This window comes from Conger conger, chromosome 4, assembly GCF_963514075.1.
Source record: "Conger conger chromosome 4, fConCon1.1, whole genome shotgun sequence".
Lineage (NCBI taxonomy): Eukaryota > Metazoa > Chordata > Actinopteri > Anguilliformes > Congridae > Conger > Conger conger.
In genome coordinates this window covers 11,687,418-11,704,646 of record NC_083763.1, presented here as the reverse complement: position 1 = coordinate 11,704,646, position 17,229 = coordinate 11,687,418, and the positions used below count along the sequence as shown (strand labels likewise).

General features: G+C 52.1%; 1 protein-coding gene across 1 annotated transcript in view; it reads left to right on the top strand.

Moving 5' to 3' along the window:
- ell (elongation factor RNA polymerase II) overlaps positions 1 to 17,229 on the top strand; it is a 57,854-nt gene that overhangs the window by 31,141 nt on the left and 9,484 nt on the right. Inside the window, 4 exon segments of the mRNA XM_061239675.1 lie at positions 3,779 to 3,900; positions 6,972 to 7,135; positions 10,340 to 10,593; positions 15,878 to 16,002. Of these exon segments, the coding sequence (XP_061095659.1) occupies positions 3,779 to 3,900; positions 6,972 to 7,135; positions 10,340 to 10,593; positions 15,878 to 16,002 (665 nt within the window).

Sequence of the window (17,229 nt, the reverse complement as noted above, 5' to 3'; positions counted from 1 at the left end):
ATTCAGGGAGAGGGCGGAGGGGCGGCTCTGCGGTGGCCTGGGGAGAAAGGGCCCTTTGTTTCCCATCGGCCCTCAGGAAGAGGAGAACAGAGGAGACGCCGAATCCAGAGCCCCCGCGGGAGGGAGGGAGGGAGGGAGGGAGGGGGGGGGAGAGAGCTGAGGGCTGTCAGTTTTCCTGCTGAAACGGAATGGTGGAGGGTCAGGGCTTTTGGGACTTGCGGCAGCTCTGAGTTTGTGGTGCGTGTGTGTCATGGTGAACTGTGCGTGTCAGGGCATCTGTGCACCAAACTGTGAGAGAGTGGCAGAAGAGGGAAAGTGTGTGTGTGTGTGTGTGTGTGTGTGTGTGTGTGTTAGGTAAAAAGTGTATGTATGTGAGGTGGAGGAAGAGAGGGAGAGAAAGTGCGTGTCTCTCCATTCTCATGTACGGGTGCGTCTGTGTGTGTGCGTGCATGTTTGTGTGCTCAGGCCTGTGCGTGTTGGCAGTCCAGTGGAACTCAATCAGGAAGTGATGCGACAGCTGATAGCCTTTTTTTCACGACAGCTCGTGAAGGGAGTGTGGCTGTGGCTGTGGCTGTGGCTAGTACTCGCACACTGTTCAGCCCCCAGGCTGTCAGACGCACTGCCTCTTTAACCCTGTCCGCAGGGAACACCCGACACTGCTCCTTTTGTGTCGGGCGCAAGAGCATAAAATAATTATTAAAGATGAGCGGACAATTCTCATGAGCTTATTTTTTTTGTCTAGCAGGAATGTGCCAGACCTCGATCTTTTTCTCAGTAACAGACAGTTCCAGGAAGAGTGAGGGGAACTCTGTTTATTTTTAGGTGGCCCACCTGCAGGTTTCACACACGCACACACACATGGTGTGTGCGTATGTCCAGGGGTCAGAGGTCACCGTGCCCTGCCTACAGGCCACTGCTCCACCCTTGTTAGTCCTGCTAGCCGTCAGTCAATCAGGCTGAAACCCCGGAAACCTCATTTTAACCCCAGTGTGTGCTAAAAAATCAAGTGCGTATACGAAGGCACGCCACTGAGAACTGCCTGAGGAAAGCCTTGACCCAAGTCAGTTTCGAGTCGTAGAATGTTCTAGTTCCCACTTTTGTGCGAGAGGAGAGCGTTTAACGAGAAGGAGACTGCCTGGCTCCTGTCAGCAGGCTCTGAAAGCTGCGTCTGATTGGAGGGTGTCGCTGGGAGAGACGGCCCTCTTCACGGGGGCGTGTCCAGCAGCTGGCCCTGCGCTGTGATTAGTGTAATTTGGCTCTGGGCGCTGGGGGTTATTTTCTCCCCCCAGACTCTCGGCTGCTTTCAGTCTGAAACACCTGCAGCAGGGTCAGACTGGAGAAGAGGGGTTTCAGGGCTTTAACGTGTGTGTGTGTGTGTGTGTGTGTGTGTGTGTGTGTGTGTGTGTGTGTGTGTGTGTGTGTGTGTGTGTGTGTGTGTGTGTGTGTGTGTGTGTGTGTGTGTGTGTGTGTGTGTGTGTGTGTGTGTGTGTGTGTGTGTGTGTGTGTGTGTGTGTGTGTGTGTGTGTGTCGCTCTGTGTGTGTGTGTGTGTGTGTGGCTCTGTGTGTGTGTGTGTGTGTGGCTCTGTGTGTGTGTGTGTGTGTGTGTGTGTGGCTCTGTGTGTGTGTGTGTGTGGCTCTGTGTGTGTGTGTGTGTGGCTCTGTGTGTGTGTGTGTGTGGCTCTGTGTGTGTGTGGCTCTGTGTGTGTGTGGCTCTGTGTGTGTGTGGCTCTGTGTGTGTGTGGCTCTGTGTGTGTGTGGCTCTGTGTGAGTGTGGCTCTGTGTGAGTGTGGCTCTGTGTGTGTATGTGTGTGTGTACCTCTGTCACTCGGAAGAGAAGGCAGTCACAGGTGGCGGTGGTGCAGAGGAGCTGCTCAACACAACCCACAGCCGCCTCTGCTTTCAGAGTCACAAGCCTGGCGGGACAGTTTCTCTAGCCTTTCCAAAGAAACCCACATTTTCTCACCTTGTGAAAACACTCTCAACCCTTTTAAGGTGTAATGTGTGAGTAGAGTGTTCTTAACTGCACATTCTAATGCTGATGTCAAGCGACGGAGTTCTAGAACACTTGGCTCAGAATTAAAAAGGAATAATAACCTTCCAAAAAAACCTACGCTCCAAAGGGTGAAGGTCTGCCCCCCCCCCCGCTGAAGAAAGGGCATTCAGAAGGGCATTCGGCTGTTTACACTCGAGCGGCCCTGCGTTATTGCACACGGTGCGCTTTAAGCCACAGAGTTGCTGGCGGAGGGATAATTCCAGGGTTTCTGTATCGGAAGCTTAGCCGGCATTCCTGCCTACGGCCCCGCCCCCGGCCCCCTCTGACCCCGACATCTGGGACCGTCGGCGGGGAGGGCAGGGTTTCGGGGAGGGGGGGCACGTACGCGCGGGGGGGGGGGGGGGGCCAGGCCCGGGTTATCCCTGCTTCCGTACGGGGGTGGGACAGTTCTCTCTTTTCAGGAGCCCGTGTGGCTGAACCGGGCCTGTCTAGACTCCCAGGGGCCAGAAGATTGCAGCCTGGCTGGGTGTAATGTGCTTGCGGGCCCTCAGGTGCTGCCTGTTGAGCGGGACAGGGCTCCAGTGCCATCGCAGGCCCAAACGGAAGAGTATTTAATACACTGCAAAGATGTCTGTACTTAAAAAACGTTTTGGTCTTAAAGCGAGCCTTAAAATCAAGCAAAAAGCATTACTGTGTTCACGAGTGGAATTGTCAAAATCTTGACAAATCTTGAAACGGGTTATGAAACAACCTCGCCTCATTGGGAATCTTTTTGGCGTTTTTACTAGAAAAGTAAGATCTTAAAGACAAGCTGCAATCAAAATGCACTCTTTCCCGAATTTATCGTATATTTACGAATTTATCGAACACGTGAAGTGTGTATTCAATCAAATTCTAGTACTTGCGATAATTGTAATGGCAAAAGCTTTTCTTCCCTCCACTTCCTGGAATAAAATTCTACATCCTTGTTTGCCAGCGTTTGTTTGCATGTCGCTCAAATGTCCGTCAATTTCCCGCTCGCCTCCGGTGGATAACAGGAGGCTCGTTCAGGCCCCTCCTCTCTCGACGACACTCAGATGGACGCCGCGCCCTGTAAAATTCCCCCGTTCTTCTCTCTCGCGTACGTCGTATCGCGGAAGCCAGCACCGCTGTAACTTCCGTTTCAGCTTTTAAGTCTATAAATATAAGACTATAGCGCTGAAGGTTTCCTCATGCGTTTGGCACCGTGTGAAGGCTGGCAGCCGGGCGCTCAGTGTTAATGCCCATTGGCCTTGACGACTGCAGTGCCTCTGACCTGGAGCACAGGGGCCATAAACGCCCAGGTTCCTCTCCGGGTTGTAAATCACCCGCTAACAACATGCTAAATAAAGAGCTCCGCGACCGGCCTTTTATGATCCGCGTCAGGATGTGCTCCTGGCTTTTGTTTGTTTATTTTCCCTCCAGCTACGGGAAAACGTGACCGTTCCTTGCACGGAGTGTTTCCTATTGTCTGCCGCCTTGTTAATGCGATCATGTACTTTTGTGTTGTACGGACATTCATCACTGAAAACACGTTTGTACCTCTGCCGTCTTTGTTTTTGGGTTTTTTTTGTGATAAAAGATTTTTATTCAGATGAAGTTTAATGCTGAAAATGTTTACAGTGTACTTTCTTTTTTTCCCCTCCCCTCCCTATGCCATCTTTGTTGGATAGTTTCTTTTTTAAATGACATTAACGATAGTGTGTGGGACTGTGTCAGATTGTGTAATGACACTCTTCTCCCCTCTCCCCCTTTCTCTCTCTGCAGAAAATCTCAATACCGCGATCAGAAAACGCCAATGAGGTGCGAACGTTTACCTTCTACCTGTCCAACGTGGGGCGGGACAACCCCCAGGGCAGCTTCGACTGCATCCAGCAGTACGTCACCAGGTGAGTGAGACCAGGCCCGGGCTCCGCCCCTTTACCCTGTCCGTGCCGGCTCTGCCCCTTTACGCTGTCCACACAGGCTCCGCCCCTTTACGCTACCTCATTCAGCGGGGCTTACTCACTCGTCAGACACTGAAGATCGCTGCGGCATTTTGTTGGCACACGTCTGTTCCATTTGCCTTTTGTGAAAGACACATCTGCAGAAAATTTACTGCCACAATGTACCCTGTTCCCATGTAGCCTTTAGCCCTTCAAGGCGTAAAGTCACAAATGTCATTAGAATGTTCTTAACTGAACATTCTAAAGCTGATGTCACAATCATTACTGCTGATTGAAAGCAGTGGAGTTCTAGAACGTTGATTTAGAATTCTGAACAAACATTCCAAAAAAAAAAACCCCAAAGGGTTAAGAGCATTTTTCACTGCTGGAACAAAACCCCAGTCAGTCCCTGGCGCTGTCCGTCTGTATCTGTTGCCACTGTTCCATGAGGTTTTGGTGTGAACCCTATTGGGTTACCTCTTTACCAAAGCTTGGTTCTGGCTGACTGCAGTCAGGACAGTGAAAAGGGTAGTTCCACCTCTTCCTGGGAATGCCCAAATAGGTCAGGGTGGGGGACTGCATTTCATCAAGTAGGTTGCTGACAAGCTGCTGTTATAAATGTGAAAATTGCCTGCTTTTGCATTTAAGTGTTATATTCATTCTAAAATAAATAATAATTATGCGGAACATTTAATTATGAATTGTCACTTACCCAGCACAGGTACCTGATATACTTCATATGTGAGAATTGCTAAAAGGTTGACTCATCTCAGAGGTTACAAGCACCCTTTTCACTTGGCTCACCTCGGGAAAAAACAGTCAGCCTAATATTTACTTTAGTCTGTTTCGTCTGTGCTGCTTCTGGACTGTCCACTTACGGGATTTACAGGTCCCACCGGAAAGGCCCACATGAACACCTTCTGTCGGGAAGGTCAAGTCGGGGGAAATCGGGATTCTAGATGCACCACGTATTGGCCAATTTGGGACACACACGCTCTTGCCAACATGGCTAAAGAAAACCGTGTCCTCCCTGAACCGAATGAAATGTCGTACAATGAAGCCAAGTGAACCGCAGCTACAAATTTAAAACACACAGGCATTCTTTGATAACTATAGTACAGCGACATCCGATTTCCTGTGGCGTTTGCTTTCTAACCCCCAGAAGCGGCCCTGAATTCCCGCCTATAACTAGCTACTCGATTGCTAGCCTAGAATGTAAACAGTCCGGGCCGGAAATAACACGCAGCCGCGCGCAAACTTTATTTAAATTGTCCGACCACAAAGCACGCGAACACGAACGAGGCGGAGCTGTGCTGTTATTCCCGGGAGAAGACGGAACGACCCGGCACCGCTGCGCTTTCTCCCGAGTTAACTTTCCACCTCCGCAAGACAAACATGCCCTGCCAAACCGTATTCCAAATGTCAACACCCGGAAATTTAGTCAAAGGTTGTGTATGGTTTCGTATATAGCATCGATTTGTAAAAATGTGCAGTGCAGTGAATTCCGATAATCCGCAGTTGAACCGAGCGGACATTTTGTGCACGATTGCTTTTCCTGAGTCATATTTCACTCCAGCCCTTACCGGGAAGGAAGTGGGCATATTTGTGTTTCAGGGGAATGTTTTTGAGTCCTTTTCAATAGTGCGTACAGATAAGTAGTGCTTACAGTGTTTCTTTATTCAAACCCGGGGCACAATTGTCCATTTGAATGTGATTTCTCATCGATTCCAGGCGTATATCTTTCCACGTTGGCAAATGAAGTTGAAGTGTGGCCACCAAGTGGTGTTCGGTTATTGGGGTAGGAGTTGCAGTCTAGCGCGCTGGTGTCAAACTCCACAAACTTTTGGAGGATCCGCAGTGTCCGCTGATTATTATTTTTTGCCATCTGAGTCCTTGATTGGCTGAAGAATGCACACATGCTTGTTCTCAACCCTGAATCCTGCAGCTGTTTGAGAGGGCCACAGGTTTTCTTTCAATTTAGTTTTACACCCCTGTTTTAGGGTATAACTATGTAGAATGTGGGAGTTTGTAGCTCTCAGCTCCTTCTAGTATGACACCTCTGGGGTTGTACATTATGTTTGAAGCAGTGGTAGCCCACCCTGTACCTGGAGATCTACTGTGTTGTAGGTTTTCACTCCAACCCTAGCAATGCACACCCCATTCACCTGCTAGAGAAGGGCTGCCCAACCCTGTTCCTCTAGATCTACCGTCCTGTAGGTTTTCACTCCAACCTCAAGAGCACACCTCACTCAACGGCCAGAGCAGTCCTTTCTTTGTAGACCTTCCCTTCTGTAGGTTTTAATTTCTGCTGTAATTTGGCACACGCGATTCGACCGATTTGCAGCTTAAGATCTCTAGCTGTTGAATGTGGTGTAGTTTGTTGGGGCTGGAGTTAAACGCCTACAGGGCAGTAGGTCTCCGGGAGCAGGGTTGGGCAGCCCAGCTCACGGATATGCTCCTGGCCCCGCTCCTGGCCCCGCTCCTGGCCCCGCTCCTGGCCCCGGTCCTGGCCCCGGTCCTGGCCCCGCTCCTGGCCCCCCTCCTGGCCCCCCTCCTGGCCCCCCTCCTGGCCCCGCTCCTGGCCCCGCTCCTGGCCTCGCTCCTGGCCCCCCTCCTGGCCCCCCTCCTGGCCCCCCTCCTGGCCCCGCTCCTGGCCCCGGTCCTGGCCCCGCTCCTGGCCTCGCTCCTGGCCCCCCTCCTGGCCCCCCTCCTGGCCCCCCTCCTGGCCCCGCTCCTGGCCCCGCTCCTGGCCTCGCTCCTGGCCCCCCTCCTGGCCCCCCTCCTGGCCCCCCTCCTGGCCCCCCTCCTGGCCCCCCTCCTGGCCCCGCTCCTGGCCCCCCTCCTGGCCCCGCTCCTGGCCCCGCTCCTGGCCCCGCTCCTGGCCCCCCTCCTGGCCCCCCTCCTGGCCCCGCTCCTGGCCCCCCTCCTGGCCCCCCTCCTGGCCCCGCTCCTGGCCCCGCTCCTGGCCTCGCTCCTGGCCCCTCCGTGTTGCCGTGTGTTTAACCCCGCTCTCCCCCCTCTCCCCGGCTCCCCAGCGAGGGCAGCATCCAGCTGGACTGCCTGGGCGGGATCCAGGACAAGATCACGGTGTGCGCCACCGACGACTCGTACCAGAAGGCCCGGCAGAGCATGGCGCAGGCCGAGGAGGAGACCCGCAGCCGGGGGGCCATCGTCATCAAGCCCGGGGGCCGATACGTGGGTAAGACCCCGCCCGAATAACCTGCTTCACACACTCCTGGGGCGGCCTGTAGCGTAGCGGTTGAGGTAAATGCTGGGACACGCAAGGTCGGTGGTTCGAATCCCGGTGTAGCCACAATTAGATCCGCACAGCCGTTGAGCCCTTGAGCGAGGCCCTTAACCCCGCATTGCTCCAGGGGAGGATTGTCTCCTGCTTAGTCTAATCAACTGTACGTCGCTCTGGATAAGAGCGTCTGCCAAATGCCAATAATGTAATGTAATGTAACTGTGAAACCGGTCCTCTGTCTTATTATAATGATAAAAGTAATCATGATGACGATAATCAAAAATAAATACAAAAAAAATGACAAGCCAATTTGAGCTTAATGGTCTGTTCCCATAATGACTTTTTCTGTTATGTTCAAATAATGAGAATGATAATTATGATCATAATAATGATAATGGTAGTAATAATTGCATTTCCATAGCAACTTTTCAGAAGTGCAGCGCAACTAAAGAAATGCAGGAGAGAGGAAAATCTTTGCTTTAAAAGAATAACCTTTAATTCAGACCTGGGCCAAATACTGATAATTCCTTGAAACTTACCTCAACCACAACCAATGTGTAACGCCCATCTGGAGATAACGGAGATAACTTTTTTTCTTTCTTTTTTTTTCTTTAAATTGGGGGATGATTAGGTAACAGGTTGAGAGAGCCAGGCTATGGAATTTAGGCAGGACAGCAGGAAACTCCCTAATCTTTGCGAAGTGTCATGGGATCTCTTAATGACCACCCTGACTCAGGACCTCGGTTTTAATGCCTTCTCAGAAAGACGGCGTCTCCTACAGCACAGTGTCCCCATCACTGCACCGGGGCAAATTATTTTACCCCTTCAGGCACTGGTAAAATTCCTGCTGAAGGTCACTACTGGGGGAAAAAAAAACAAAAAATATATTTTTTGATCTGTTGTTAACCTTGGTCTGCAGGGAACATTTTCAGTGTTGTGTTGTCATATTTTTAACCAGTGCCTAAGGAAGTGAAGTATTTTTCGGGCGTACAGTATTTGACCCAGGTCTGCCCCGGACAGTGCCGTGCCTCTGCCCCATGCATAATGGATGCAGCGCCCCTGCCGTGTGCATTATCACGGCCCGTTTATACTGCGACTCCCGCTGGCGTCTCCGTTCGCTCTCCGAGGCTCCGCCAGCGCAGGGCTGCGGCGATGTCATAAAGGGCGTATCCCGCGGCGACTGTGTCCGAGTCCGGATCCCTGGTCCTCCTCTCTGATTGGCCGCTCTGAGCCGGACTCCAATTCCCAGGACCCCGTTTACCCAATTTGTGGTGTCTGGTGCAGTGTGCTGAGCGAGAGGCGATGGATGCTTATGCATATGCCCTCAAATTAATGCAGACCGTCAGCTTTAATTTGAGGGTGCGTACGTCCATATTGAGTGCAACATATTGAGTAGGAATTGCAGCACTAGCACGAGAACCACTTGCTCTGCCATTTCCTCCATTTCCCAGAATCCATTTCTCCCTGGCTTCACTGTTCATGCATTTGAATGGCAGTGCTCCCCGGCTCGATCCCATTTCAGGGAGCTCATAGGTGCGCGTTCCTCAGCCCGCGTTCCTACAACAAGGCCATCGTGGCCCTTCAGCAGAGTGTATTTGTCGCGTTTCTCTTCAAGGGTTCAGATTTTCTGTACGTTTACACTAGGACTCAGAACTGCACTGTCCTCTCAGGTCCTCTTCGCACTTGTTCTTGTGATTGATTTGCACTTTGTTGTACGTGGCTCTGGATAAGAGCGTCTGCTAAATGCCACGTAACGTAATGTTTCGGACGCGCCCCTGTGCGTGACGGTAAACGCGTGTGGAAAGCCCCGGCGGGTCTGTGCGTTCCGCTCTTCTCTGAAAAGGAGCAGTGCTCCTCTGCTCCACGCCGTGCCGTAACCTGCAAGAGAGCGCAGCCTCTTTCCGCGGAACGATCGTAACCGCCGGCGCGGGGGAGGTCATGTGACCCCGGGGCGCCAAGAGGAAGTCTGCGGTCGCCTGCGCCTGACTCAGCAGCCGTGGAGCCGGGTCCCCGTGGCCTGTCGCCACGGAAACGCCCCCGCTTTCCGCCCTCGCCGCGACCTACACGTGGAGGTTTCGCGCCGTTCGCCCGCCCGACTGCGGGAGAGAGAATACGATAACGCGCTCGCCTCTCCTGGTCCCGGCGGGCGCGTTCCGGCCTACCCCGAAATGCATTACACTACATCGCATGTTATTTAGCCCACGCTTTCATCCAAAGCCACTTCCTGTTGATTAGACTAAGCCGGGGACAAACCCCCCCCCCCCCCCCCCGGAGCAAAGTGGTGTTAAGGGCCTTGCTCAAGGCCCCAATCGCTGGGTGGATCTTATCGTGGCTACATCAGGGATCGAACCACCAGCCTCGCAGGTCGCAGTCGTGTGCCTTAACCGCTACGCTACGGGCTGCCCCAGACAGTAACAGCCCTGCCATCCTGACGCACGGTCTGCCAGTCTGACAGAATGAAGGGGAACGTGTTTTTGGAGCAGGCCCTGTTCTGCCCCTGTCGGTCTGCCTCACGTCGTGACGTTAATCGACGGAGTAGCGTCGGGTATTCCTGCCACCATCGTGCGGTTCCTCTGCACTCGCCGACCCCCAACGCTGGGAAAAGCGCCGTCTCGGCCCGCGGAACGACGTGGGCGTCGCGTAGCCGCTGACAGTCTCCAGAAAGGCACTTCCATCAACAGCGCGCTTTAATCATTATGTCCGTGATTCCTGGAGACGGGCCTGACAAGGACCGGCCCGGTCCGGGGGGGGGGGGGGTGCCCTGCGGTCTCCTGCCAGAAAACACGGTCCCGCCGTTACCGCGCGTCTCTCCGGTCGATGAGCGTTCGCTGTCGATTTGGGATGCTGCGCACGGATTGGATGACGTGTTGACAGAGTGTCCGGTCTGCAGAGTCTGTCTTAAGTGTTTAAGTGTTGTCATCCTCGCTTGGAAAATGTTAGCTTGTCGTTTAAGTTGCTCTTTAACTGACAATTCAGTGCAATTTTCTGAACCCATTGGCAAATCTTTGAGTCAAATTATCTCATCCCATTTGCGATGTACTTGGCAAAAACTGAAATTCTTATATTTGTATATACTTGTTGAGGTGGGTGGACGTTTTATTGTTTTGTGGTGTGTGCTGTTGCTGTGCTGCCTCTTTAAGCGGGTTCCCCGTCCCGCAGGTAAGAAGGTCCAGATCCGGAAACCGGCTCCTGGCCTGTCGGACATCGCCCCCTCGCGGAGGACCTCCCGCCCCGTCATCATCTCCAGCACCATGAAGAAGGGCGGGAGCGGGGTGCAGCAGCGCCCCCTGCGGGACCGGCTGACCCACCTGCTGGCCCTCAAGCCCTTCAGGAAGCCGGAGCTCATCCTCCGGCTGCAGAAGGACGGGCTCTCCCCCCACGACAAGGACACGCTGGACAGCCTCCTGCAACAGGTCAGTCCCTGGAGCGGGTCAGTCGGTGCCACAGGTCAGTCAGTCCCTGGAGCAGGTCAGTCCCTGGAGCGGGTCAGTCAGTGCCACAGGTCAGTCAGTCCCTGGAGCGGGTCAGTCAGTGCCACAGGTCAGTCAGTCCCTGGAGCGGGTCAGTCAGTGCCACAGGTCAGTCAGTCCCTGGAGCAGGTCAGTCCCTGCAACAGGTCAGTCAGGTACTGGAGCGGGTCAGTCAGTGCCACAGATCTGTCGGTCCCTGGAGCAGGTCAGTCCCTGCAACAGGTCAGTCAGGTACTGGAGCGGGTCAGTCAGGGCCACAGGTCAGTCAGTCCCTGCAACAGGTCAGTCCCTGGAGCGGGTCAGTCAGTGCCACAGGTCAGTCAGTCCCTGGAGCGGGTCAGTCAGTGCCACAGGTCAGTCAGTCCCTGGAGCAGGTCAGTCCCTGCAACAGGTCAGTCAGTCCCTGGAGCGGGTCAGTCAGTGCCACAGATCTGTCGGTCCCTGGAGCAGGTGAGTCAGTGCGACGGGTCAGTCAGTCCCTGGAGCGGGTCAGTCAGTGCCACAGGTCAGTCAGTCCCTGGAGCAGGTCAGTCAGGCACTGGAGCGGGTCAGTCTGTCAATGCCACAGGTCTGTCAGTGTGACAGGACAGTCAGGCCCTGGAGCGGGTCAGTCAGTCAGTGCCATGGGTCAGTCAGTATAAGAGGTCAGTCGGTGTGACCGGTGAGTCAGTCACTATGACAACAGCTGTGCGGATCTTATGATAGCTACTTTAACCACTCGTCTGTCACTCGTGATTTTTGTTTGTCATGTAATTCCACTACACCCAAGCCTTTGAAAAATGGCATCAAACAATGTGTAACAGTGTGGCAGATTGAGTCGTTTTAATGAACTCTACAAGCTGGCACTTAGTCATTTTATTTGCACCTGTCCAATTATACAAATCCTGGCATTGTTGATTACCCTAGCCTACAGGAGTTCAAGCATTCCAATAATGCGCGCACTTTCACATTTTAAAATGATACCGTTTTGTGAATGGCAAGTAATTTAGCTGAGACACTGGCCTACACAACTACATTTCCTTAGTTATTTATTTTCAGGGTTTCTAATACTAGGCAGAGCAGTGCATGCTTATAAGGTGTGGGATTTTCATACCACATTAACAGCACCTTCTCCACCGGGGAAGCACTTGTGCATTCAGCACCGTGCGTAGCTTCAGCCTGGCAGGCTGTTGTGATTTCCCCAAAGCAGATCTGGTGTAAAATCTCTCCGTTCTCTCGTCGTTCGGTCGAGGTGTGACTCAGCTCCACGCTGTTCCAGTCACTCGGGCGGCGTCTTTGTTTCCAGCGGTTCGGACGTCCGCGAACGCGCTTTCGATTCACACTCCGCTCGTAGTGCGGAATGCGCCTGTCCCTCCCGTGCCATGCTTTGACTGGATGTGGAGGAAGTCCCGCAGTTTATGAAAACAGTCTGAGAAATATGTAGCGCCGGCATCAGGAATGATCAACACGGCTGGAGACTCGGCTAAGGATATCTGTATTCTTCGCAAATCTGTAGTCCTGTGTTTTCCCGTTTTTTCTGTCTAAACCTCATCCTATGGCTTAAAGCCCAGACCTTGGTCTTTGTAATTTCAAATTACTCGTTGGTCAAATCACAGGTCTACAAAAATGTACTCTCGAAACTAAAGCTGCATCCAATTTTGCCTTCTATTGAGTACACAAGATGGGCAAGTTAAGTAGGTGAAACTTTCTCAAAACGTGCTCAAAGTCCCTGGATGATATACATACTTCTGGGGTTTCTCTTGGTGTATTTCAGAGCATTCTTTTCAGGAAGTATAAATAGTACTCAGTGGGCAGTATGCATAAAATATCCTCACATGCAACCTAAACAGTGTGCAGTATGCTTTATAAGCGGTATGTAGTTTGAGGATACGATAGGTGGCAGGTCATTCCTCCTATCACAGTTATCCCCGATTCCAGAAATTCACACTTTAATAAACTCACTCACTCATGCGGTGCCACTGGTGGCATTAAAAGTGAAAGATCTACCTGTCAGGTTTATAAACGACCGAACACGGATGCTTTTATATGCCGAACGACTTCAGTGACTTCCTGTCTGCGTGGAACGAAGAGCGACGTTTGCATTCGCCGGCGTGATTGATGTGGATGTGTTTAACTGGACAGGGTACCTGCTCCACAGTAGAGATGTAGCATACCTGCTCCATATTAGGGATGTAGCATACCTGCTCCACGTTAGAGATGTAGCATACCTGCTCCACATTAGGGATGTAGCATACCTGCTCCACATTAGGGATGTAGCATACCTGCTCCACATTAGGGATGTAGCATACCTGCTCCACATTAGGGATGTAGCATACCTGCTCCACATTAGGGATGTAGCGTACCTGCTCCTCATTAGGGATGTAGCATACCTGCTCCACATTAGGGATGTAGCATACCTGCTCCACAGTAGGGATGTAGCATACCTGCTCCGCATTAGCGTAGGACGGAGAGGCACTGTGGATTAATGTAGCATACCTGCTCCACAGTAGGGATGTAGCATACCTGCTCCACAGTAGGGATGTAGCATACCTGCTCCACAGTAGGGATGTAGCATACCTGCTCCGCATTAGGGATGTAGCGTACCTGCTCCACATTAGGGATGTAGCGTACCTGCTCCACATTAGGGATGTAGCGTACCTGCTCCTCATTAGGGATGTAGCGTACCTGCTCCACATTAGGGATGTAGCGTACCTGCTCCACATTAGGGATGTAGCGTACCTGCTCCACATTAGAGATGTAGCGTACCTGCTCCTCATTAGGGATGTAGCATACCTGCTCCACATTAGGGATGTAGCATACCTGCTCCACAGTAGGGATGTAGCATACCTGCTCCGCATTAGCGTAGGACGGAGAGGCACTGTGGATTGATGTAGCATACCTGCTCCACAGTAGGGATGTAGCATACCTGCTCCACAGTAGGGATGTAGCATACCTGCTCCGCATTAGGGATGTAGCGTACCTGCTCCACATTAGGGATGTAGCGTACCTGCTCCACATTAGGGATGTAGCGTACCTGCTCCTCATTAGGGATGTAGCGTACCTGCTCCACATTAGGGATGTAGCATACCTGCTCCGCATTAGGGATGTAGCGTACCTGCTCCACATTAGGGATGTAGCATACCTGCTCCGCATTAGGGATGTAGCATACCTGCTCCACATTAGGGATGTAGCGTACCTGCTCCACAGTAGAGATGTAGCGTACCTGCTCCACATTAGGGATGTAGCATACCTGCTCCACATTAGAGATGTAGCGTACCTGCTCCACGTTAAGGATGTAGCGTACCTGCTCCACATTAGGGATGTAGCATACCTGCTCCACATTAGGGATGTAGCATACCTGCTCCACATTAGAGATGTAGCGTACCTGCTCCACGTTAAGGATGTAGCGTACCTGCTCCACATTAGGGATGTAGCATACCTGCTCCACATTAGGGATGTAGCATACCTGCTCCACATTAGAGATGTAGCGTACCTGCTCCACATTAGGGATGTAGCGTACCTGCTCCACATTAGGGATGTAGCATACCTGCTCCACATTAGGGATGTAGCATACCTGCTGCACTTTAGGGATGTAGCATACCTGCTCCTCATTAGCGCAGGACGGAGAGGCGCTGTGGATTAATCTAACCGCTGCTCTCGGCCCTCCCGTCTCTGCGCTGCCCCATGCGGGGCGCTTCCCGGCGTTCCCAGATCGCTCCACGTCGCTCCGCGCCCTTCCTTATGCTCTCCCCTCTGTCCTCACACGTCTGCTACACCGCTCCGACGAAAGGCAAGATCCAGCCAGTCCCACCGGACGTGTGCGTAATCCCTGACTGAGTCATCTCACCCGTGCCTACTGCTGCAACAAATGTCGAGAAACGTTCCCCGCCAGCGTTCCTCGTCTCCTCTCTCTGCGAGAGACCCAGCAGGCACCCGAACGGATCGAACGCAAAGCAACCTGACATTTACACATGTAGACGCTGTCCTGATCTCCCAGTGAGGAAATTTTATCTGCTCCAGATTATGCCTTTTCTAGAGCGGTTGTTTCTCAACTCCAGCCCTCAGGACCCACGCGCCAGAAGGTTCTTCTTGTAACCAGGGGACTCACACACCTGATTCAATGACTGAACCGGTCAAACGTCAAAAATGGCCTTTCGTTAAATCATGTGTGCAAGTTGCTGGTTACAACAAAACTCCCTTCTGGCCTGTGGGTCCCGAGGACTGGAGTTGAGAAATGATTCTTGGGGAAAAATGCTTGCTCACACTAGTGCTGTTTACTAAATGTGTAATTGAAGTGGAACCGAAATCTGCTTAAATCTCATGAGTCACAACGACTGCTGGTCATGACTCATGACTTTTCTCACTCTTTCTCTGGATAAGATGTCTGCTCCTCATATTGTATTTGCACTCTGTACACTCTTTTATATGGCTTAATCATCCTTAGCAATGAAGCTCTTGCTTGGAGATATTTGTCTGACTCAAAACCAGCAACTCTGAAAATTTGAGATGGAGTGTTTGTTCAGTGCAGGTCTGGTGTAGAGGTCGTCTTTTTAAGTTTGGTGGTTTAATGATTTTCTATACCGTTCTGTTGCTTTCATTATTCTTATACATACATTGCTGTGTGAATTTAAGTACATATACATAGTACTTAGTTGCAAATAGGACAGTATACAGCTCCATTTTGCCTGTAGCATTGAACCCCCCTCCCCCCTCACTTCAACAATTCTGTTTCTCAGTCTGCTGGGAGTTTTCTGAAAACGAATGGAAATCGACAGTTTCCCTATGAAATTGTAACCCTGCCAGATCTGAGCTTTAGTGTATTGAGTGCATCCTTTCCTGTGTGGCTTATACCCCTCCTTAGTTATTGAGTGAACGCTTAGTGTATCAAACCCAACCGCTAAAAAAAAAAAAAAAAAACCTCTTTAGCAATTACAGGATCCAAGACAGGTCCGGGATTACAGGGACAATTCTGTTCAAAGGGAAAGGAAGCCGTCCTGGCAGGGATAGTCAAATCTGGCTCTCCAATCCAAATCCAGCCCTGGTTTTCTTTTTCCTGGGTAACTAACTGAATAATAAGTGCTACTGATTGGACGAGACTGTCTTCACACCTGACTCCCAGGTAAAGGGAGGGTGGAAAACCAGCAGTTCTCAGCCCTTGAGGACCGTGATATGATGTCGATCAGTGTAACCGTGTAGCAGGAAGTGTGTTTAAATGTGTGTGTGTGTCTGTCTCTCTGTCTATCTGCAGGTGGCTAACCTGAACGCCAGGGACAACACCTTCACGCTGAAGGACTGCATGTTTAAGGACGTGCAGAAGGACTGGCCGGGCTACTCTGAGGGGGATCAGCAGCTGCTGAAGAGGATCCTGGTCCGGTAAGAGCAGTGCGGTGCCTGATTCAGTGTTCCCTACACCAGGGCTGCCCAACCCTGTTCCTGGAGATCTGCCGTCCTGTAGATCACGGCTGCCCAACCCTGTTCCTGGAGATCTTTCTTCCTGTCGGCCAGGGGTAACCAGCCCTGTTTCTGGAGATCTGCCGTCCTGTAGGACAGGGCTGCCCAACCCTGTTCCTGGGGATCTACCATCATCTACATTTTCACTCCACTCCTCCCCTAAAGGCCAGTTTGTAGCCCAGTGTCCGTGTCACTTGACTGAAATCGCAGAACGTTCATGAACGTATTGTCGTAGACTGGTCGTTGTCCTGAGCAGAAAGTGCAAACGCACTGCTGTCCCCCAGAGTATCAAGCACATGTCACTGTGACCAGCCACGTCCGTTACACATCGTAGGTCGCAACAACACTCTGTCGCTGGACTATGAACTGGCCTTAACCAGGCGCATCTCATTCAACAGCTTCAAGAGATCATATTGAGCTGCTAGGTAGTGCAACCAGGTGTGCCAAGTCAGAGTTGAAATTAAAACCTACAGGACAGTAGATCTCCAGGAGCAGGGCTAGAGTGAAAGCCTGCAGGACAGTAGATCTCCAGGAGCAGGGCTGGAGTGAACCTGCAGGACAGTAGATCTCCAGGAGCAGGGCTGGAGTGAACCTGCAGGACAGTAGATCTCCAGGAGCAGGGCTGGAGTGAACCTGCAGGACAGTAGATCTCCAGGAGCAGGGCTGGAGTGAACCTGCAGGACAGTAGATCTCCAGGAGCAGGGCTGGTCAGCCCCCTTGTACACACACGCACACGCACACTCCGGACGGCTGATTTCTTCAGAGGATGAGCCTCGTCCTCCATGTTTCTCCATAATGAGGTCGTCCGAGAGGGCTGTGTTTACCGTTTTTTACCTGAACGGTGGTGATGTTTTAAAATGGCGGCTCCCTTTAATGAGGTCATCCCTGGGGTTGGCTGTGCTGTGCTCCTGCGCCCCTGAGGGGGGGTACTGACGTTAAAATGAAGTTGGGCCAGCGGTGAAGCCAGAGGTTTTCAGTGAACTGCGCTGAATCGCAGGCTGTGTTTGGGAGAGCCCCTTGCCCCACTGTTAGCGGCTCCTAGCTGGCTGTGCTTGGGGTTGGTCCAGTGGAAAAATCTCTTTCCTCATGGACTTGGGCAGCAAGCTTGTCCATTGGCTAAATTTAGAGCAGCTTGGCTGTGTGCTCTGC